The following is a 24,654-nucleotide window of genomic DNA, read 5'->3' as shown; positions in this document are numbered from 1 at the left end:
TGAGTATAACAGAACTCACAGGGCAGGCAATCTTCCAAACTAGTTTTGAAATCCTGAAAGTTGGGGCAACTTTGACGTCATCACCCCCTCCCTTCCCAACAAGTTATGGATCTGGAAACACTTCCTACGTCTTCCACTAGATGTCCTCATTCAGTAGAAAGTGTAATGGAGCATTTGCTGTGAACTTTGACCTAATGGGAAGGAAAGTAGTAGGTGTCACAAAATAATTCAATTTTGTTGAGGCACGTTTGCGTTTGAGTGCTTCGGCTGTTCCAATCAGATCCAGATGAAAACGAATGATCCGGTTGGAATGCTATTGGATATATATGATTATAACATCCTGAAGATTTATTCTGCACTTAGTTTGACCAGTTTCGTCGACCTGTAATATGTCATTTGGAAGTTTTGATGCAAAGTTATCCTGGACCAGAAGTCATTTTTGGGGCATTTGAGCTGAAAGTGGTAGCAAATGCTGCTACTTGGACACTAGAATTGAACTATGAAACAAAACGATTTATTGTTGAACTAGGACTCCTTGCACTACATTCTGATGAAAGATCATCAAAGGTAAGGGATATTTATGTTGTAATTTTGTATTTCTGTTGACTCCAACATGGCGGAGAAATATTGTTACGTCTGAGCGCCGTCTCAGATTATTGTAATGTTAGGCTTTTTCCGTAACGTTAAAAACTAAATGTGACACAGCGGTTGCATTAAGAACCAGTGTATCTTTAATTATATGTAGAACATGTATCTTTAGTCAAAGTTTATGATGAGTATTTCTGTTATCTGGCGTAGCTTTCTATAATTCCTCCGGATATTTTGGAGAATTTTCTGAACATGGCGTCAATGTAAACCGAGATTTATGGATATAAAATGCATATTATCGAACAAAACATAAATGTACTGTGTAACATGTCATATGACTGTCATCTGATGAAGATTTTCAAGAAGTTAGTGATTGATTTTTTTTATCCTGCTTTTGTGATTTTTAGATTTTGCTGGAAAAAATGGTTTGGTGGTGGTCTAACATAAATATATGTTGTGTTTTCGCCGTAAAACATTTTAAAAATATGACACGCTGGGTAGATGAACAAGGTGTTTATCTTTCATTTGAGGTATTGGACTAATGGAAACATAGCATAAGTACAAGTAATGCACACCAACACAGGTTTTCTGTGTTAAGAATATTTACTACATATTGAATGGTCCAATAAGGCACACAACAACATGATCATGGGTGAAAGTATTGACATCAGAAACAAACAGAATATGACAGAAATGCTTATTTTTTTTAACTTTTTTTTTTACAAAATACAAAACTTCCTGTTAATGGGAAATGATAAAATCCTTGTAAATCAATGTAAATAAGAATTTGTTCTTAACTGACCTGCCTAGTTAAATAAAGGTTAAATAAAAACAAAACAAAAAAAACAGAATGGTACAAGTAGAGTGCAGTAACTGTCATATAACAGAGTCATATAACACTCCTCTTTATACAGTAACACAGTTCATGCTTTCCTTCTGTTCTGGATAATTCCAAATCTGTGAAAAAAGATACACGAATAAGATTGAATTTGATAACCTATGGAAAATGACTGAAAACAAATAACATCCATGTGTAAAATAGTTACATACAACACAAACATACATAAAATCATATTAGAAAATAGCAAGACATATATACAGGCCAACTGTAGATGGTGCAGAGTGATGTCATCGTTACAGACAAACTTACCAAACTCAGAGCTCAAACCTCAGTTGACTTCCCAATGACCGCATTTTGAACCTGTGGGGAAAATGACCAGAACATCAATTCATGCCTCCCATTGACATCACAGCATGATTATTTTTTTTAAAGGTCAACTTTTTGTAATGCTTTATTTAAACTGTACAGATGTAGTTGGGGATAGAGATGAAGAGGGGAGACACAGGAGGAAAGGTGGACCAGGTGTCCGGTGCACAACATCAATGCATGGTTCAGTGAACATATGACATAAGCCTAATAGCATGATATTCATGGGAAAATGAACAGCTCATGGTTAGTCTCAACACACACCTTGGGAGGATCCTTAGTCAGGCCAGGTGGTTTGGGTGGGAGCGAGGGTGACGTGGTTTTTACTGTAGACCAGATGGGACTCTTAGCCTTGTGGGGGTCGTTGTCTTCAGGTCTGCGGGCTAGAGGCTCCTTCAGGCTGACGATGGAGGCGCACACAGAGGAGGCAGAGCTGCTGAAGCCGCTCACGCTCTCTCCCGAAGACTCGGAGCTGTCCACTGGAAAAGGAAGGGAAACTAATCTGAAAGGATTGAGGGGCAGTATACACCAGGGTCCATATCATAAACCATCTCAGAGTAGGAGTGCTTACTCATTCTGATTTAAAAGAATTAACTCATCCGCTTTGTGCCTGGCAGTTCTCTGTCTTTAGTTACATCATATAGTGGAACATAGATCCCCTCTCATGTTAATAATAAAGCACACAGAATTTATTGCCTGTTTGACAAAAGCCCATTTGACCAGATCTGGTCTGTGTTGAGGCATCCACAGTAGCCAGACAGTAAAACAGACAGACCCTCCACAAACCCGTTCCAATTCATTTTAATCAAGTTAAAGCTAATTTAATGCATTTCTTCACAATTTAAACACTAAAACGCTATTTTGAAAACAGCGAAAACAAGCAAAATTGACTACAGCCATGATAACCTTTTGCTGCTGTCGTGTCTGTGACTATTGATTAATGTGAAGACTGTTGTATTATCAAATACAATTCTCGGTGTAATTAGTATTATGTGAGTAAACTAATCATGTAAACTTCAAGAAACTAGGAAGTCTGGGCACCACTGAAAAATGTTTATATAGTCTTTATTTCCAAAATCGACTCTTCAGATATTTTTTATATCTTATCAATTAGTCTTCTATTAATGTACCATTATTACCTCATCAGTTCTCATTACTGAAGAACGCAAACTCTTGGATATCTGCACGAACCCTAGCCTAAATGATGAATCAGCGATATACAAATTTGCTTAATTATTCATTTACTAACTAACTAAATGACCACAGAAATACATAAACAAACATAGTTATTGGTTACTAACTCAATGCATTGATAAGTCCGTAGTGGGCTAAACCGGATGACAGCTTGATAGACAATGGAGAGGGATGGAGACAGCGAAAGAGTGGGAGAGACAAAATTGATTCACTACACACAGTTGATAATTATATGAATTTAAATACTAATCCTTTGCACATGAACGGCCTCTCTCTCGACCATAATTGCAATGTATTTATTTACACCCGTATGTCGTTGTTGTCTTCTGTTGGAATCGCCGGTCCGTCTGCTGGAGATTCAGTTCATCAGAGTCTCTAGTTAACTTCCCCAGAAGTCACCATGTATTTCGTGGTTGTAGCTTTCTCCGCGGCTCTGGATAGTGTCTGTTGTAATGGATACGTCAGGCGGACAGTTGATCGTTGCATAGAATAGATGCTTCCGCGGTTGTCAGTATTCTCATACTAGATTCACGTCATATCCAGCTGCAGACTAGTAATACTACGTCTAGGATTTACTCTTATTCTGTAGTGATTGATAGTCTCAGAGTTGAACCATTTCCGACTGTGTAGCTGTCTGGTCTCCTGGGCCTATAGAGTTGTAGCTCTTAACCATTTCAACATGTAGTGTCAGCTCCATATTTTCTGGTCTAATGTAAATTTCACCAGGAGCGGGTTATATACAATTCTGAGGAAAGGGCGGTCCATGACGCCGACATAATGTCTATGCTCACGTGGGCCTGGCCCCTGATTTGGTTAACTTTATATGAAAACCCATAATTTCTCATTTAGAAGGTTAACATCACATTACATCTTTTCACAAATAATGTCATGTTTAATCACATACGTTTCACAATATTTTGATGTAAACCCCATAATTAAGAAGTGTACACAACCAAAGACACAGTAATGAGTTTTTCCCGTCCTTCATAAGATCACCAAATAAAACACACTCGTCATGACTGTCCTTTAATTGTCCACGGACCACTCCCACGTTCTCAAACATAGAAATATTGTTTAATTATTCAAACTTTTGATGTCCAAGGGACTCTCAGTGTTCCACAGTTTACATTCCAATCTCGAACACTACAGAGTGTAGGGGCAGCATATTTTATGACTGACCATAAAACAGCTGACTTCCCGCTCTCCCCCTCTACGAGAGAGCACGGCTGTAGAGCGGACCCACTGTAACCTGATCCTTCAGATCGTCACAGGAGAGTTATGACACTGCTTTTGCTTCATTCCCCTGAGTCGATATTAGACTTATCATTCTACAAACATTAGCTGCTATGCACAAGTTTAGCACTAGGATTAAAAACTGTAGTTTAGTTTCATGTGAAGTCAAACAGCAGTTACCCAGGCATCTACAGCCATCTTCCACCTCTGCACTGTTTTAAGAGAAATATTGCGCTGTTGACATCAGATGCCTCAGCTTGATGCGAGGAAGAGAGTCTGACATATGAGACTTAAAGTGATAGTTCACCCAAATTACAAAATTCCATTTGTTTCCTTACTCTTTAAACAGGATTTAGACAAGGAGAGACAAGCATTCATGCTTTGGTTTTCTTTACCCAGTTGGTGTCACAAAATGATAAGCATTTTCATCAAAAGACCAATACAAGTCAATATCCCTCAAAGTAGCATGCTTTACATTTCAAACATGCTACCTTCCTTATTAAAGCCACTCACTCAGTAGATTCTGACTCCCGCTCTCCTGGTCCATGTCATCCTCATCCAGGACCCCAGGGCTCTCCGAATACACCCCTTGACCCCCAGCAACCCCCCTCAGCTTCGGGCCGCACAGGTACACCCCCGTAGGGGAGGACAGGGACCCTCTCCCCGAGGAGGAAGAGGAGTGGCTGTCGGAGGTTGACAAACAGCTCCCCGATTCAAAGGAGTTTGGCCGCCTCACCGGAAACCCGCCCTGCAAGCCAGACGTCCCCGAGGAGGCCAACGCCTTGGATTCTGGGAGGGCCAGATGAGATCAAATTGTATGAGATGGGACTGGACGTGATTGAGACAACAAGAGAATTGCCAAAGTAGGAACAACTAGGATTGGGCAAAAACATCTATGATGGTGTGAATTTCTTAATCTGAATATCCATTCCATTCAGAATTGAATTACAATATTAGATGAGTTTGATGAATGAATACATAATAATAATGGGATGAATTGAATACCAATGGAATTAAACTTGTCCTAATGTAATCTCTATAGTATGCTATGGATTTGTACCTCTTCCCATCAGAGCACAGTTGACTGCCCTGTCATTGATGGCTGCGTCGCTAGGCTGGATATCCATGAAGGGCTTGTTCCCGATACCCATGAACACCCTCTCCTGCATATGGATCTCTGGAATAAAGCAACCACAATAATAACATTGACCTAGATAAACTGTCACAGGTCAACCATTCTTGGAGCGAGGCACAATATGATACCATAGACAGAAATAAGTAGACTGCAGGGCTCGCCAACCCTGATCCTGGAAAGCTACCATCCTGTAGGTTTTATTTCAACCCTAATCTAGCGCTCCTGATTATAATATTATTATTATTAATATTTACCCATACACCACCTCCCCTCAATGTCACGCATAGGTGTAATAGGTGGCAGGGAAGTCAGGCGCAGGAGAGTCAAATTGAGTGTAAATATGGAGTCTTTTAATAAAGTTCCAAGAGTATGCTCCATAACAATAAATGTACAAACAAACAAAACATGGGTACGAGGACCCGACGCGCACCTATACAAACAATCACACTACACTGACAAAAAATACATCTCTGACAAAGACATGAGGGGAAACAGAGGGTTAAATACACAACAGGTAATGAATGGGATAGAAAACAGGTGTGTGGGAAGACAAGACAAAACCAATGGAAAATGAAAAAAGGATCAATGATGGCTAGAAGACCGGTGACGTCGAACGCCGAGCACTGCCCGAACAAGGAGAGGCAACGACTTCGGTAGAAGTCGTGACAGTACCCCCTGACGCGCGGCTCCAGCTGCGCGTCGACACCGGCCTCGGGGACGACCCGGAGGGCGAGGTGCAGGGCGATCCAGATGGAGACGGCGGAATTCTGTAAGGTGCTGTCAGTCTGCATGAAGCAGCCAGAGCTGTCAGTCTGCAAAGAGCTGTCAGTCTGCAAAGAGCTGCCAGTCTGCAAGGAGCTGTCAGCCTGCATGGAGCTGCCAGAGCTGTCAGTCTGCAAGGAGCTGTCAGTCTGCATAGAGCAGCTAGATCCGCCAGTCAGCCATGATCTTCTAGATCTGCCAGTCAACCAGATTCTTCCAGATCTGCCAGTCAACCAGTCTCTTCCAGATCTGCCAGTCAACCAGTCTCTTCCAGATCTGCCAGTCAACCAGTCTCTTCCAGATCTGCTCGTCAACCAGAATCTTCCAGATCCGCCAGCCAGCCAGGATCTACCGGAGCCTACTACCTGCCTCAGCTTCATCTCAGTACTGGGTTTCCTCTCAGTACTGGGCTTTCTCTCAGTACTGGGCTTCCCCTCAGTTCCGGGTTGCCCTTCAGTTCCGGGCTGCCCCTCAGTTCCGGGCTGCCCCTCAGTCTCGAGCTGCCCCTCAGTCCCGAGCTGCCCCTCAGTCCCGAGCTGCCCCTCAGTCCCGAGCTGCCCCTCAGTCCCGAGCTGCCCCTCAGTCCCGAGCTTCCCCTCAGTCCCGAGCTGTCCCTCAGTCCCGAGATGCCCCTCAGTCACGAGCTGCTCCTCAGTTCTGTGGAGTTCTGGGTGAGGACTATTAGGCCATGGTCGGCGGCGAGGGTGGATTATCCCAAGACGCGAAGGGGAGGAACTAGGACATTTATGGAGTGGGGTCCATGTCCCGAACCGGAACCGCCACCATGGACAGACGCCCACCCGGACCCTCCCTATGGTTTTGAGGTGCGTCCGGGAGTCCGCACCTTAGGGGGGTTCTGTCATGCCTTGGTCTTAGTATTTTGTGTTTTCTTTCATTATTTGGTCAGGCCAGGGTGTGACATGGGTTTATGTTGTTGTATTTCGTATTGGGGTTTTTGTATTATTGGGATTGCAGCTGAGTAGGGGTGTTGTATGGGCTTGGCTGCCTGAGGCGGTTCTCAATCAGAGTCAGATGATTCTCGTTGTATCTTTGTATTTCGTGGGTGATTGTTCCTGTCTCTGTGTAGTTTCACCAGATAGGCTGTAATAGGTTTCACGTTCCGTTTGTTGTTTTTGTTTCTATAAGTTATTTCATGTATCGCTTTTGTTTTTCTTCATTAAAGACATGAGTAACCACCACGCTGCATTTCGGTCCGACTCTCTTTCTACAAACGAAGAACGCCGTTACACTCAACTTTTATTTTATTTTATTTTATGTACATTCTACACACATTTTAAATGTCGCTTTTTTTGACAGTAGATACAGAGTAAGAATAAAGTAATTTGATACTTTGATATACATTACATCTAGATAGATAGTACTGATACATTATACATAGTGTTTTCAGTCATAACTATTACAGAACATGAGATTTTAAACCCACCCCTCAGCAACTCTCAGTCTATCACACCTATATATGTAAACCCACCCCTCAGCAACTCTCAGTCCATCTCACCTATCTCTGTAAACCCACCCCTCAGCTACTCTCAGTCTAACCCACCTATCTCTGTAAACCCACCCCTCGGCTACTCTCAGTCCATCCCACCTATCTCCGTAAACCCACCCCTCAGCTACTCTCAGTCCATCCCACCTATCTCCGTAAACCCACCCCTCAGCTACTCTCAGTCCATCCCACCTATCTCCGTAAACCCACCCCTCAGCAACTCTCAGTCCATCCCACCTATCTCCGTAAACCCACCCCTCAGCTACTCAGTCCATCCCACATATCTCCGTAAACCCACCCCTCAGCTACTCTCAGTCCATCCCACCTATCTCCGTAAACCCACCCCTCAGCTACTCTCAGTCCATCCCACCTATCTCCGTAAACCCACCCCTCAGCTACTCTCAGTCCATCCCACCTATCTCCGTAAACCCACCCCTCAGCAACTCTCAGTCCATCCCACCTATCTCCGTAAACCCACCCCTCAGCTACTCTCAGTCCATCCCACCTATCTCCGTAAACCCACCCCTCAGCTACTCTCAGTCCATCCCACCTATCTCCGTAAACCCACCCCTCAGCTACTCTCAGTCCATCCCACCTATCTCCGTAAACCCACCCCTCAGCTACTCTCAGTCTATCCCACCTATCTCCGTAAACCCACCCCTCAGCTACTCTCAGTCCATCCCACCTATCTCCGTAAACCCACCCCTCAGCTAGTCTCAGTCCTTCCCACCTATCTCCGTAAACCCACCCCTCAGGTGCTCTCAGTCCATCCCACCTATCTCCGTAAACCCACCCCTCAGCTACTCTCAGTCCATCCCACCTATCTCCGTAAACCCACCCCTCAGCTACTCTCAGTCCATCCCACCTATCTCCGTAAACCCACCCCTCAGCTACTCTCAGTCCATCCCACCTATCTCCGTAAACCCACCCCTCAGCTACTCTCAGTCCATCCCACCTATCTCCGTAAACCCACCCCTCAGCTACTCTCAGTCCATCCCACCTATCTCCGTAAACCCACCCCTCAGCTACTTTCAGTCCATCCCACCTATCTCCGTAAACCCACCCCTCAGCTACTCTCAGTCCATCCCACCTATCTCCGTAAAACCCACCCCTCAGCTCCTCTCAGTCCATCCCACCTATCTCCGTAAACCCACCCCTCAGCTACTCTCAGTCCATCCCACCTATCTCCGTAAACCCACCCCTCAGCTACTCTCAGTCCATCCCACCTATCTCTGTAAACCCACCCCTCAGCTACTCTCAGTCCATCCCACCTATCTCCGTAAACCCACCCCTCAGCTACTCTCAGTCCATCCCACCTATCTCCGTAAACCCACCCCTCAGCTACTCTCAGTCCATCCCACCTATCTCTGTAAACCCACCCCCTCAGCTACTCTCAGTCCATCCCACCTATCTCCGTAAACCCACCCCTCAGCTACTCTCAGTCCATCCCACCTATCTCCGTAAACCCACCCCTCAGCTACTCTCAGTCCATCCCACCTATCTCCGTAAACAAACCCCTCATCTACTCTCAGTCCATCCCACCTATCTCCGTAAACCCACCCCTCAGCTACTCTCAGTCCATTCCACCTATCTCTGTAAACCCACCCCTCAGCTACTCTCAGTCCATCCCACCTATCTCCGTAAACCCACCCCTCAGCTACTCTCAGTCCATCCCACCTATCTCCGTAAACCCACCCCTCAGCTACTCTCAGTCCATCCCACCTATCTCCGTAAACCCACCCCTCAGCTACTCTCAGTCCATCCCACCTATCTCCGTAAACCCACCCCTCAGCTACTCTCAGTCCATCCCACCCGTATCTCCGTCCAAACCCCCACCCCTCAGCTACTCTCAGTCCATCCCACCTATCTCTGTAAACCCACCCCTCATCTACTCTCAGTCCATCCCACCTATCTCCGTAAACCCACCCCTCAGCTACTCTCAGTCCATCCCACCTATCTCCGTAAACCCACCCCTCAGCTACTCTCAGTCCATCCCACCTTTCTCTGTAAACCCACCCCTCAGCTACTCTCAGTCCATCCCACATTTCTCTTCAAACCCACCCCTCAGCTACTCTCAGTCCATCCCACCTTTCTCTGTAAACCCACCCCTCAGCAACTCTCAGTCCATCCCACCTATCTCCGTAAACCCACCCCTCAGCTACTCTCAGTCCTTCCCACCTATCTCCGTAAACCCACCCCTCAGCTACTCTCAGTCCATCCCACCTATCTCCGTAAACCCACCGCTCAGCTACTCTCAGTTCATCCCACCTATCTCTGTAAAACCACCCCTCAGCTACTCTCAGTCCATCCCACCTATCTCCGTAAACCCACCCTCAGCTACTCTCAGTCCATCCCACCTATCTCCGTAAACCCACCCCTCAGCTACTCTCAGTCCATCCCACCTATCTCCGTAAACCCACCCCTCAGCTACTCTCAGTCCATCCCACCTATCTCCGTAAACCCACCCCTCAGCTACTCTCAGTCCATCCCACCTATCTCCGTAAACCCACCCCTCAGCTACTCTCAGTCCATCCCACCTATCTCCGTAAACCCACCCCTCAGCTACTCTCAGTCCATCCCACCTTTCTCTGTAAACCCACCCCTCAGCTACTCTCAGTCCATCCCACCTATCTCCGTAAACCCACCCCTCAGCTACTCTCAGTCCATCCCACCTATCTCCGTAAACCCACCCCTCAGCTACTCTCAGTCCATCCCACCTTTCTCCGTAAACCCACCCCTCAGCTACTCTCAGTCCATCCCACCTATCTCCGTAAACCCACCCCTCAGCTACTCTCAGTCCATCCCACCTATCTCCGTAAACCCACCCCTCAGCTACTCTCATTCCTCCCACCTATCTCCGTAAACCCACCCCTCAGCTACTCTCAGTCCATCCCACCTCTCTCCGTAAACCCACCCCTCAGCTACTCTCAGTCCATCCCACCTATCTCCGTAAACCCACCCCTCAGCTACTCTCAGTCCATCCCACCTATCTCCGTAAACCCACCCCTCAGCTACTCTCAGTCCATCCCACCTATCTCCGTAAACCCACCCCTCAGCTACTCTCAGTCCATCCCACCTATCTCCGTAAACCCACCCCTCAGCTACTCTCAGTCCATCCCACCTCAGCTATCTCCGTCCCAAACCCACCCCCCTCAGCTACTCTCAGTCCATCCCACCTATCTCCGTAAACCCCCCCCTCAGCTACTCTCAGTCCATCCCACCTATCTCCGTAAACCCGCCCCTCAGCTACTCTCAGTCCATCCCACCTATCTCCGTAAACCCACCCCTCAGCTACACTCAGTCCATCCCACCTATCTCTGTAAACCCACCCCTCAGCTACTCTCAGTCCATCCCACCTATCTCCGTAAACCCACCCCTCAGCTAGTCTCAGTCCATCCCACCTATCTCCGTAAACCCACCCCTCAGCTACTCTCAGTCCATCCCACCTATCTCCGTAAACCCACCCCTCAGCTAGTCTCAGTCCTTCCCACCTATCTCCGTAAACCCACCCCTCAGCTACTCTCAGTCCATCCCACCTATCTCCGTAAACCCACCCCTCAGCTACTCTCAGTCCATCCCACCTATCTCCGTAAATCCCACCCCTCAGCTACTCTCAGTCCATCCCACCTATCTCCGTAAACCCACCCCTCAGCTACTCTCAGTCCATCCCACCTATCTCCGTAAACCCACCCCTCAGCTACTCTCAGTCCATCCCACCTTTCTCCGTAAACCCACCCCTCAGCTACTCTCAGTCCATCCCACCTATCTCTGTAAACCCACCCCTCAGCTACTCTCAGTCCATCCCACCTATCTCCGTAAACCCACCCCTCAGCTACTCTCAGTCCATCCCACCTATCTCCAAAACCCACCCCTCAGCTAAGTCCATCCCACCCTCTCCCACCCCTCAGCTACTCAGTCCATCCCACCTATCTCCGTAAACCCACCCCTCAGCTACTCTCAGTCCATCCCACCTATCTCCGTAAACCCACCCCTCAGCTAAACCCACCCCTCAGCTACTCTCAGTCCATCCCACCTATCTCCGTAAACCCACCCCTCAGCTACTCTCAGTCCATCCCACCTATCTCTGTAAACCCACCCCCCTCAGCTACTCTCAGTCCATCCCACCTATCTCCGTAAACCCACCCCTCAGCTACTCTCAGTCCATCCCACCTATCTCCAAGTAAACCCACCCCTCAGCCATGCTACTCAGTCCATCCCACCTTCAAACCCACCCCTCAGCTACTCTCAGTCCATCCCACCTTTCTCTGTAAACCCACCCCTCAGCTCTCAGTCCATCCCACCTCTCTTCCACCCCTCAGTCCATCCCCCACCTACTCTAAACCCACCCCTCTCTCTCAGTCCATCCCAAAAACCCACCCCTCAGCTACTCTCAGTCCATCCCACCTATCTCCGTAAACCCACCCCTCAGCTCTCAGTCCATCCCACCTATCTCCGTAAACCCACCCCTCAGCTACTCTCAGTCCATCCCACCTATCTCCGTAAACCCACCCCTCAGCTACTCTCAGTCCATCCCACCTATCTCCGTAAACCCACCCCTCAGCTACTCTCAGTCCATCCCACCTATCTCCGTAAACCCACCCCTCAGCTACTCTCAGTCCATCCCACCTATCTCCGTAAACCCACCCCTCAGCTACTCTCAGTCCATCCCATCCCCACCCCTCAGCTACTCTCAGTCCATCCCACCTATCTCCACCCCTCAGCTACTCTCAGTCCATCCCACCTATCTCCGTAAACCCACCCCTCAGCTACTCTCAGTCCATCCCACCTATCTCCGTAAACCCACCCCTCAGCTACTCTCAGTCCATCCCACCTATCTCCGTAAACCCACCCCTCAGCTACTCTCAGTCCATCCCACCTATCTCCGTAAACCCACCCCTCAGCTACTCTCAGTCCATCCCACCTATCTCCGTAAACCCACCCCTCAGCTACTCTCAGTCCATCCCACCTATCTCCGTAAACCCACCCCTCAGCTACTCTCAGTCCATCCCACCTATCTCCATCCCACCTATCTCCCTAAACCCACCCCTCAGCTACTCTCAGTCCATCCCACCTATCTCCTACTAAGTCCCCCACCCTCAGCTCAGCTCTCAGTCCATCCCACCTATCTCCGTAAACCCACCCCTCAGCTACTCTCAGTCCATCCCACCTATCTCCGTAAACCCACCCCTCAGCTACTCTCAGTCCATCCCACCTATCTCCGTAAACCCACCCCTCAGCTACTCTCAGTCCATCCCACCTATCTCCGTAAACCCACACCCTCCCTCAGCTAGTCCATCCCACCTATCTCCGTAAACCCACCCCTCAGCTCCAGTCCATCCCACCTATCTCCGTAAACCCACCCCTCAGCTACTCTCAGTCCATCCCACCTATCTCCGTAAACCCACCCCTCAGCTACTCTCAGTCCATCCCACCTATCTCCGTAAACCCACCCCTCAGCTACTCTCAGTCCATCCCACCTATCTCCGTAAACCCACCCCTCAGCTACTCTCAGTCCATCCCACCTATCTCCCCCACCCCTCAGCTACTCTCAGTCCATCCCACCTATCTCCGTAAACCCACCCCTCAGCTACTCTCAGTCCATCCCTCCGTACCCACCCCTCAGCTACTCTCAGTCCATCCCACCTATCCACCCCTCAGCTACTCTCAGTCCATCCCACCTATCTCCGTAAACCCACCCCTCAGCTACTCTCAGTCCATCCCACCTATCTCCGTAAACCCACCCCTCAGCTACTCTCAGTCCATCCCACCTATCTCCGTAAACCCACCCCTCAGCTACTCTCAGTCCATCCCACCTATCTCCGTAAACCCACCCCTCAGCTACTCTCAGTCCATCCCACCTATCTCCGTAAACCCACCCCTCAGCTACTCTCAGTCCATCCCACCTATCTCCGTAAACCCACCCCTCAGCTACTCTCAGTCCATCCCACCTATCTCCGTAAACCCACCCCTCAGCTACTCTCAGTCCATCCCACCTATCTCCGTAAACCCACCCCTAAACCCACCCCTCAAACCCACCCCTCAGCTCTCAGTCCATCCCACCTATCTCCGTAAACCCACCCCTCAGCTACTCTCAGTCCATCCCACCTATCTCCGTAAACCCACCCCTCAGCTACTCTCAGTCCATCCCACCTATCTCCGTAAACCCACCCCTCAGCTACTCTCAGTCCATCCCACCTATCTCCGTAAACCCACCCCTCAGCTACTCTCAGTCCATCCCACCTATCTCCGTAAACCCACCCCTCAGCTACTCTCAGTCCATCCCACCTATCTCCGTAAACCCACCCCTCAGCTACTCTCAGTCCATCCCACCTATCTCCGTAAACCCACCCCTCAGCTACTCTCAGTCCATCCCACCTATCTCCGTAAACCCACCCCTCAGCTACTCTCAGTCCATCCCACCTATCTCCGTAAACCCACCCCTCAGCTACTCTCAGTCCATCCCACCTATCTCCGTAAACCCACCCCTCAGCTACTCTCAGTCCATCCCACCTATCTCCGTAAACCCACCCCTCAGCTACTCTCAGTCCATCCCACCTATCTCCGTAAACCCACCCTCAGCTACTCTCAGTCCATCCCACCTATCTCCGTAAACCCACCCCTCAGCTACTCTCAGTCCATCCCACCTATCTCCGTAAACCCACCCCTCAGCTACTCTCAGTCCATCCCACCTATCTCCGTAAACCCACCCCTCAGCTACTCTCAGTCCATCCCACCTATCTCCGTAAACCCACCCCTCAGCTACTCTCAGTCCATCCCACCTATCTCCGTAAACCCACCCCTCAGCTACTCTCAGTCCATCCCACCTATCTCCCATCCCACCTATCTCTGTAAACCCACCCCTCAGCTACTCTCAGTCCATCCCACCTATCTCCGTAAACCCACCCCTCAGCTACTCTCAGTCCATCCCACCTATCTCCGTAAACCCACCCCTCAGCTACTCTCAGTCCATCCCACCTATCTCCGTAAACCCACCCCTCAGCTACTCTCAGTCCATCCCACCTATCTCCGTCCAACCCACCCCTCAGCTACTACTCTCAGTCCATCCCACCTATCTCCGTAAACCCACCCCTCAGCTACTCTCAGTCCATCCCACCTATCTCCGTAAACCCACCCCTCAGCTACTCTCAGTCCATCCCACCTATCTCCGTAAACCCACCCCTCAGCTACTCTCAGTCCATCCCACCTATCTCCGTAAACCCACCCCTCAGCTACTCTCAGTCCATCCCACCTATCTCCGTAAACCCACCCCTCAGCTACTCTCAGTCCATCCCACCTATCTCCGTAAACCCACCCCTCAGCTACTCTCAGTCCATCCCACCTATCTCCGTAAACCCACCCCTCAGCTACTCTCAGTCCATCCCACCTATCTCCGTAAACCCACCCCTCAGCTACTCTCAGTCCATCCCACCTATCTCCGTAAACCCACCCCTCAGCTACTCTCAGTCCATCCCACCTATCTCCGTAAACCCACCCCTCAGCTACTCTCAGTCCATCCCACCTATCTCCGTAAACCCACCCCTCAGCTACTCTCAGTCCATCCCACCTATCTCCGTAAACCCACCCTCAGCTACTCAGTCCATCCCACCTATCTCCGTAAACCCACCCCTCAGCTACTCTCAGTCCATCCCACCTATCTCCGTAAACCCACCCCTCAGCTCCTCAGTCCATCCCACCTATCTCCGTAAACCCACCCCTCAGCTACTCTCAGTCCATCCCACCTATCTCCGTAAACCCACCCCTCAGCTCTCTCAGTCCATCCCACCTATCTCCGTAAACCCACCCCTCAGCTACTCTCAGTCCATCCCACCTATCTCCGTAAACCCACCCCTCAGCTACTCTCAGTCCATCCCACCTATCTCCGTAAACCCACCCCTCAGCTACTCTCAGTCCATCCCACCTATCTCCGTAAACCCACCCCTCAGCTACTCTCAGTCCATCCCACCTATCTCCGTAAACCCACCCCTCAGCTACTCTCAGTCCATCCCACCTATCTCCGTAAACCCACCCCTCAGCTACTCTCAGTCCATCCCACCTATCTCCGTAAACCCACCCCTCAGCTACTCTCAGTCCATCCCACCTATCTCCGTAAACCCACCCCTCAGCTACTCTCAGTCCATCCCACCTATCTCCGTAAACCCACCCCTCAGCTACTCTCAGTCCATCCCACCTATCTCCGTAAACCCACCCCTCAGCTACTCTCAGTCCATCCCACCTATCTCTGTAAACCCACCCCTCAGCTACTCTCAGTCCATCCCACCTATCTCCGTAAACCCACCCTCAGCTACTCTCAGTCCATCCCACCTATCTCCGTAAACCCGCCCCTCAGCTACTCTCAGTCCATCCCACCTATCTCCGTAAACCCACCCCTCAGCTACTCTCAGTCCATCCCACCTATCTCCGTAAACCCACCCCTCAGCTACTCTCAGTCCATCCCACCTATCTCCGTAAACCCACCCCTCAGCTACTCTCAGTCCATCCCACCTATCTCCGTAAACCCACCCCTCAGCTACTCTCAGTCCATCCCACCTATCTCCGTAAACCCACCCCTCAGCTACTCTCAGTCCATCCCACCTATCTCCGTAAACCCACCCCTCAGCTACTCTCAGTCCATCCCACCTATCTCCGTAAACCCGCCCCTCAGCTACTCTCAGTCCATCCCACCTATCTCTGTAAACCCACCCCTCAGCTACTCTCAGTCCATCCCACCTATCTCCGTAAACCCACCCCTCAGCTACTCTCAGTCCATCCCACCTATCTCCGTAAACCCACCCAGCTCAGCTCCCACCTATCTCCGTAAACCCACCCTCAGCTACTCTCAGTCCATCCCACCTATCTCCGTAAACCCACCCCTCAGCTACTCTCAGTCCATCCCACCTATCTCCGTAAACCCACCCCTCAGCTACTCTCAGTCCATCCCACCTATCTCCGTAAACCCACCCCTCAGCTACTCTCAGTCCATCCCACCTATCTCCGTAAACCCGCCCCTCAGCTACTCTCAGTCCATCCCACCTATCTCCGTAAACCCACCCCTCAGCTACTCTCAGTCCATCCCACCTATCTCCGTAAACCCACCCCTCAGCTACTCTCAGTCCATCCCACCTATCTCCGTAAACCCACCCCTCAGCTACTCTCAGTCCATCCCACCTATCTCCGTAAACCCACCCCTCAGCTACTCTCAGTCCATCCCACCTATCTCCGTAAACCCGCCCCTCAGCTACTCTCAGTCCATCCCACCTATCTCCGTAAACCCGCCCCTCAGCTACTCTCAGTCCATCCCACCTATCTCCGTAAACCCACCCCTCAGCTACTCTCAGTCCATCCCACCTATCTCCGTAAACCCACCCCTCAGCTAGTCTCAGTCCTTCCCACCTATCTCCGTAAACCCACCCCTCAGCTACTCTCAGTCCATCCCACCTATCTCCGTAAACCCACCCCTCAGCTACTCTCAGTCCATCCCACCTATCTCCGTAAACCCACCCCTCAGCTACTCTCAGTCCATCCCACCTATCTCCGTAAACCCACCCCTCAGCTACTCTCAGTCCATCCCACCTATCTCCGTAAACCCACCCCTCAGCTACTCTCAGTCCATCCCACCTATCTCCGTAAACCCACCCCTCAGCTACTCTCAGTCCATCCCACCTATCTCCGTAAACCCACCCCTCAGCTAGTCTCAGTCCATCCCACCTATCTCCGTAAACCCACCCCTCAGCTACTCTCAGCATCCCACCTATCTCAGTCCATCCTCAGTCCATCCCACCTATCTCCGTAAACCCACCCCTCAGCTACTCTCAGTCCATCCCACCTATCTCCGTAAACCCACCCCTCAGCTACTCTCAGTCCATCCCACCTATCTCCAAACCCACCCCTCAGCTACTCTCAGTCCATCCCACCTATCTCCGTAAACCCACCCCTCAGCTACTCTCAGTCCATCCCACCTATCTCCGTAAACCCACCCCTCAGCTACTCTCAGTCCATCCCACCTATCTCCGTAAACCCACCCCTCAGCTACTCTCAGTCCATCCCACCTATCTCCGTAAACCCACCCCTCAGCTACTCTCAGTCCATCCCACCTATCTCCGTAAACCCGCCCCTCAGCTACTCTCAGTCCATCCCACCTATCTCCGTAAACCCACCCCTCAGCTACTCTCAGTCCATCCCACCTATCTCCCACCTATCTCCGTAAACCCACCCCTCAGCTACTCTCAGTCCATCCCACCTATCTCCGTAAACCCACCCCTCAGCTACTCTCAGTCCATCCACCTATCTCCGTAAACCCACCCCTCAGCTACTCTCAGTCCATCCCACCTATCTCCGTAAACCCACCCCCATCAGCTACTCTCAGTCCATCCCACCTATCTCCGTAAACCCACCCCTCAGCTACTCTCAGTCCATCCCACCTATCTCCAAGTAAACCCACCCCTCAGCTACTCTCAGTCCATCCCACCTATCTCCGTAAACCCACCCCTCAGCTACTCTCAGTCCATCCCACCTATCTCCGTAAACCCACCCCTCAGCTACTCTCAGTCCATCCCACCTATCTCCGTAAACCCACCCCTCAGCTACTCTCAGTCCATCCCACCTATCTCCGTAAACCCACCCCTCAGCTACTCTCAGTCCATCCCACCTATCTCCGTAAACCCACCCCTCAGCTACTCTCAGTCCATCCCACCTATCTCCGTAAACCCACCCCTCAGCTACTCTCAGTCCATCCCACCTATCTCCGTAAACCCACCCCTCAGCTACTCTCAGTCCATCCCACCTATCTCCGTAAACCCACCCCTCAGCTACTCTCAGTCCATCCCACCTATCTCCGTAAACCCACCCCTCAGCTACTCTCAGTCCATCCCACCTATCTCCGTAAACCCACCCTCAGCTACTCTCAGTCCATCACCCCTCCAGCTACTCTCAGTCCATCCCACCTATCTCCGTAAACCCACCCCTCAGCTACTCTCAGTCCATCCCACCTATCTCCGTAAACCCACCCCTCAGCTACTCTCAGTCCATCCCACCTATCTCCGTAAACCCACCCCTCAGCTACTCTCAGTCCATCCCACCTATCTCCGTAAACCCACCCCTCAGCTACTCTCAGTCCATCCCACCTATCTCCGTAAACCCACCCCTCAGCTACTCTCAGTCCATCCCACCTATCTCCGTAAACCCACCCCTCAGCTACTCTCAGTCCATCCCACCTATCTCCGTAAACCCACCCCTCAGCTACTCTCAGTCCATCCCACCTATCTCCGTAAACCCACCCCTCAGCTACTCTCAGTCCATCCCACCTATCTCCGTAAACCCCCCCCTCAGCTACTCTCAGTCCATCCCACCTATCTCCGTAAACCCACCCCTCAGCTACTCTCAGTCCATCCCACCTATCTCCGTAAACCCACCCCTCAGCTACTCTCAGTCCATCCCACCTATCTCAGTAAACCCACCCCTCAGCTACTCCCAGTCCTTCCCACCTATCTCCGTAAACCCACCCCTCAGCTACTCTCAGTCCATCCCACCTATCTCCGTAAACCCACCCCTCAGCTACTCTCAGTCCATCCCACCTATCTCCGTAAACCCACCCCTCAGCTACTCTCAGTCCATCCCACCTATCTCCGTAAACCCACCCCTCAGCTACTCTCAGTCCATCCCACCTCTCCGTAAACCCATCTCCGTAAACCCACCCCTCAGCTACTCTCAGTCCATCCCACCTATCTCCGTAAACCCGCCCCTCAGCTACTCTCAGTCCATCCCACCTATCTCAAGTAAACCCGCCCCTCAGCTACTCTCAGTCCATCCCACCTATCTCCGTAAACCCACCCCTCAGCTACTCAGTCAGTAAACCATCCCACCTATCTCTCAGTCCATCCCACCTATCTCCGTCAGCTAGTCTCAGTCCTTCCCACCTATCTCCGTAAACCCACCCCTCAGCTACTCTCAGTCCATCCCACCTATCTCCGTAAACCCACCCCTCAGCTACTCTCAGTCCATCCCACCTATCTCCGTAAACCCACCCCTCAGCTACTCTCAGTCCATCCCACCTATCTCCGTAAACCCACCCCTCCGCTACTCTCAGTCCACCCCACCTATCTCCGTAAACCCCCCCCTCAGCTACTCTCAGTCCATCCCCCCTATCTCCGTAAACCCCCCCCTCAGCTACTCTCAGTCCATCCCACCTATCTCCGTAAACCCACCCCTCAGCTACTCTCAGTCCATCCCACCTATCTCCGTAAACCCACCCTCAGCTACTCTCAGTCCATCCCACCTATCTCCGTAAACCCACCCCTCAGCTACTCTCAGTCCATCCCACCTATCTCTCGTAAACCCACCCCTCAGCTACTCTCAGTCCATCCCACATTTCTCTGTAAACCCACCCCCTCAGCTACTCTCAGTCCATCCCATACCTTCAAACCCACCCCTCAGCTACTCTCAGTCCATCCCACCTTTCTCTGTAAACCCACCCCTCAGCTACTCTCAGTCCATCCCACCTATCTCCGTAAACCCACCCCTCAGCTACTCTCAGTCCATCCCACCTATCTCCGTAAACCCACCCCTCAGCTACTCTCAGTCCATCCCACCTATCTCCGTAAACCCACCCCTCAGCTACTCTCAGTCCATCCCACCTATCTCCGTAAACCCACCCCTCAGCTACTCTCAGTCCATCCCACCTATCTCCGTAAACCCACCCCTCAGCTACTCTCAGTCCATCCCACATTTCTCTGTAAACCCACCCCTCAGCTACTCTCAGTCCATCCCACATTTCTCTTCAAACCCACCCCTCAGCTACTCTCAGTCCATCCCACCTTTCTCTGTAAACCCACCCCTCAGCTACTCTCAGTCCATCCCACCTTTCTCCGTAAACCCACCCCTCAGCTACTCTCAGTCCATCCCACCTTTCTCCGTAAACCCACCCCCTCAGCTACTCTCAGTCCATCCCACCTATCTCCGTAAACCCGCCCCTCAGCTACTCTCAGTCCATCCCACCTATCTCCGTAAACCCGCCCCTCAGCTACTCTCAGTCCATCCCACCTATCTCCACCTATCTCTGTAAACCCACCCTCAGCTACTCTCAGTCCATCCCACCTATCTCCGTAAACCCACCCTCAGCTAGTCTCAGTCCATCCCACCTTTCTCCGTAAACCCACCCCTCAGCTACTCTCAGTCCATCCCACCTATCTCCGTAAACCCACCCCTCAGCTACTCTCAGTCCATCCCACCTATCTCCGTAAACCCACCCCTCAGCTACTCTCAGTCCATCCCACCTATCTCCGTAAACCCGCCCCTCAGCTACTCTCAGTCCATCCCACCTATCTCCGTAAACCCACCCCTCAGCTACTCTCAGTCCATCCCACCTATCTCCGTAAACCCACCCCTCAGCTACTCTCAGTCCATCCCACCTATCTCCGTAAACCCACCCCTCAGCTACTCTCAGTCCATCCCACCTATCTCCGTAAACCCACCCCTCAGCTACTCTCAGTCCATCCCACCTATCTCCGTAAACCCACCCCTCAGCTACTCTCAGTCCATCCCACCTATCTCCGTAAACCCGCCCCAGCTCCATCCCACCTATCTCCCGTAAACCCACCCCTCAGCTACTCTCAGTCCATCCCACCTATCTCCGTAAACCCCTCAGCTACACTCAGTCCATCCCACCCCCAGCTACCCACTCAGTCCATCCCACCTATCTCCGTAAACCCACCCCTCAGCTAGTCTCAGTCCATCCCACCTATCTCCGTAAACCCACCCCCCCTCAGCTACTCTCAGTCCATCCCACCTATCTCCGTAAACCCACCCCTCAGCTACTCTCAGTCCATCCCACCTATCTCCGTAAACCCACCCCTCAGCTACTCTCAGTCCATCCCACCTATCTCCGTAAACCCACCCCTCAGCTACTCTCAGTCCATCCCACCTATCTCCGTAAACCCACCCCTCAGCTACTCTCAGTCCATCCCACCTATCTCCGTAAACTACCCTCAGCTACTCTCAGTCCATCCCACCTATCTCCGTAAACCCACCCTCAGCTACTCTCAGTCCATCCCACCTATCTCCGTAAACCCACCCCTCAGCTACTCTCAGTCCATCCCACCTATCTCCGTAAACCCACCCCTCAGCTACTCTCAGTCCATCCCACCTATCTCCGTAAACCCACCCCTCAGCTACTCTCAGTCCATCCCACCTATCTCCGTAAACCCACCCCTCAGCTACTCTCAGTCCATCCCACCTATCTCCGTAAACCCACCCTCAGCTACTCTCAGTCCATCCCACCTATCTCCGTAAACCCACCCCTCAGCTACTCTCAGTCCATCCCACCTATCTCCGTAAACCCACCCCTCAGCTACTCTCAGTCCATCCCACCTATCTCCGTAAACCCACCCTCAGCTACTCTCAGTCCATCCCACCTATCTCCGTAAACCCACCCTCAGCTACTCTCAGTCCATCCCACCTATCTCCGTAAACCCACCCCTCAGCTACTCTCAGTCCATCCCACCTATCTCCGTAAACCCACCCCTCAGCTACTCTCAGTCCATCCCACCTATCTCCGTAAACCCACCCCTCAGCTACTCTCAGTCCATCCCACCTATCTCCGTAAACCCACCCCTCAGCTACTCTCAGTCCATCCCACCTATCTCCGTAAACCCACCCCTCAGCTACTCTCAGTCCATCCCACCTATCTCCGTAAACCCACCCCTCAGCTACTCTCAGTCCATCCCACCTATCTCCGTAAACCCACCCCTCAGCTACTCTCAGTCCATCCCACCTATCTCCGTAAACCCACCCTCAGCTACTCTCAGTCCATCCCACCTATCTCCGTAAACCCACCCCTCAGCTACTCTCAGTCCATCCCACCTATCTCCGTAAACCCACCCCTCAGCTACTCTCAGTCCATCCCACCTATCTCCGTAAACCCACCCCTCAGCTACTCTCAGTCCATCCCACCTATCTCCGTAAACCCACCCCTCAGCTACTCTCAGTCCATCCCACCTATCTCCGTAAACCCACCCCTCAGCTACTCTCAGTCCATCCCACCTATCTCCGTAAACCCACCCTCAGCTACTCTCAGTCCATCCCACCTATCTCCGTAAACCCACCCTCAGCTACTCTCAGTCCATTCCACCTATCTCCGTAAACCCACCCCTCAGCTACTCTCAGTCCATCCCACCTATCTCCGTAAACCCACCCCTCAGCTACTCTCAGTCCATCCCACCTATCTCCGTAAACCCACCCCTCAGCTACTCTCAGTCCATCCCACCTATCTCCGTAAACCCACCCCTCAGCTACTCTCAGTCCATCCCACCTATCTCCGTAAACCGCCCTCTTATGATTTCCATGTGACATATCTTTTTTTAACTGTGCTGTGATTCTTCACATAAATTCTGAACCGGTCTAACTGCATAGTATCTACAGATTGTAAGTTAAAGATACATATTTCTACTAATAGTAAACGTATTGTTTTATTGTTGATTGATTGACTATGGTTTTTCAAATCTCCCAACAATGCTAAATGTAGGGTTCATTTTAGATAAATGTTGTGATTTTTCAGCCATTCTTGAACCTGTGACCAGAAACAAGCTACAAATGGGCAATACCAAAATAAGTGATCAAATGATTGTCTCTTCGTAGCAAAATCTGCAGAGCTGAGATGGTTGTACGCCCCATATTCATAACACTCTGTTTGTGGCAAGAATTGTTTTTCCAAGAGTTGTTTTTCGTATCAATTCATAAACCATGTGCCACAGAATCAGCACATCAAAAATCTCTTCCTAACTATTTTGCAACATGTATAGTGCCGATTTCGACATTTTGGTCATCAAGTAAAACTGGTATAAGTTTGTATTTACATTAAATAAAACTATGCCAATTTTGGTCTTTAATAATGGGCAAACAAAAAAGTTCACTACACTCACTACACTTTCTGATTCTAATCATTAGCTGGTTAATAAATTGAATCAGGTTAGTTACAACTGAGGTTTGGATTGAAAAACTACAGGAGGGTAGCTCTCCAGGAACAGGGTTGGAGAGCCCTGAAGTAGAGAGAGTTCATTATAGCCTTACCTATGTCCCAAAGGGGACGAAAATAAGGATTTAGTAGGCAAGTAATTGACCTACTAGGGGAGGAACACAATAAGAAAACTCAAACATAGAACCAACAAATCTATGGGTGTGTGCTAGTCTCAATCCCACCAGTGTGTCTTGGACATTATATCAGCGCTCAATATAGATCTTTGCTGCAAGAGCTTCCCGTCAAGACCCTCCCTTCTTCCACTTAGTCCTACAATCTGATTGGTTGCTTGCCAAGTATTGGCAAGTGATGGGAGCTGTAAACCAGATACCAGTAGCCTAAAATTGCTTATTTTCATTGTCTGTTCCACATGATTACAGTTGAAAGCGTTGGTTTAAAAGTAATTGCTTTAATCCATCAACTATTTTCAGATCAGTGGTAGTGTGGGAAAATATAGTAGGTTGACCTCTGTGGCTGTATCTGAAAACTTTCCAAGCTGGCAAATCCTTTCTTCTTCAGTCCTTGTGTTTTCCATTCCTCTCAAAGTGCATTGGAGGGGATGATCATAGTCTTTCCATGGGACCGTCACCTCTAATGCCCTTTGAGAGGAATTGAGGAAATAAGAACAGAGCAAGCAAGGATTTGACTGCTAGTAATGTTTTCATATACAGACCAGATCATTTTAGGACACGAGAGATCTGATTGGCTGGTTAGTCTCAGGGGTAACTCTGACCTCTGTTGTGTTCAGCCTGCTCCCAGAGGATGCGCTCAAGGTCTTTGGTCCAGGCATCCTTCACCTCTCTGTTCCCGGCCTGCAGGGTGTAAGTGTCCTGGGACTTCCTCCTTCGGAACCAGATCTCAAAGCACAGCCCGCTGTCCCCTGAATTGTGGGTCATCCCAATGTCAGAGGTCTGTCAGAACAGAAAACATGGTCTTTAAACAAACTACAGCTTGTAAAAGGTTTTGAAGTGGTCATAAACCCTTTATAAGGCATATAAAGGACTATACGTGGATATAACAGTGTA

General features: G+C 50.3%; 1 protein-coding gene across 2 annotated transcripts in view; it reads right to left on the bottom strand.

Moving 5' to 3' along the window:
• Positions 1-1,178: 1,178 nt before the first annotated feature.
• The window catches only part of LOC118400566 (pleckstrin homology domain-containing family G member 4B-like), an 81,807-nt gene continuing 58,331 nt past the window's right edge, over positions 1,179-24,654 (bottom strand). For both annotated transcript variants that reach the window (XM_035797547.1, XM_035797546.2), the window contains exons 19-24: positions 24,363-24,540; positions 5,283-5,399; positions 4,736-5,011; positions 2,060-2,274; positions 1,739-1,789; positions 1,179-1,545 (exon numbers count right to left, since the gene is read on the bottom strand). In XM_035797547.1, coding sequence (XP_035653440.1) covers positions 1,751-1,789; positions 2,060-2,274; positions 4,736-5,011; positions 5,283-5,399; positions 24,363-24,540 — 825 coding nt within the window. In that variant the 3' untranslated portion in view covers positions 1,179-1,545; positions 1,739-1,750. The remainder of the gene's footprint in view (positions 1,546-1,738; positions 1,790-2,059; positions 2,275-4,735; positions 5,012-5,282; positions 5,400-24,362; positions 24,541-24,654) is intronic.

The sequence above is a fragment of the Oncorhynchus keta genome, chromosome 21, assembly GCF_023373465.1.
Source record: "Oncorhynchus keta strain PuntledgeMale-10-30-2019 chromosome 21, Oket_V2, whole genome shotgun sequence".
Taxonomy (NCBI): Eukaryota; Metazoa; Chordata; class Actinopteri; order Salmoniformes; family Salmonidae; genus Oncorhynchus; species Oncorhynchus keta.
Note: the sequence above shows the minus strand (reverse complement) of the source record. Positions and strands in the feature narration are given on the sequence as shown.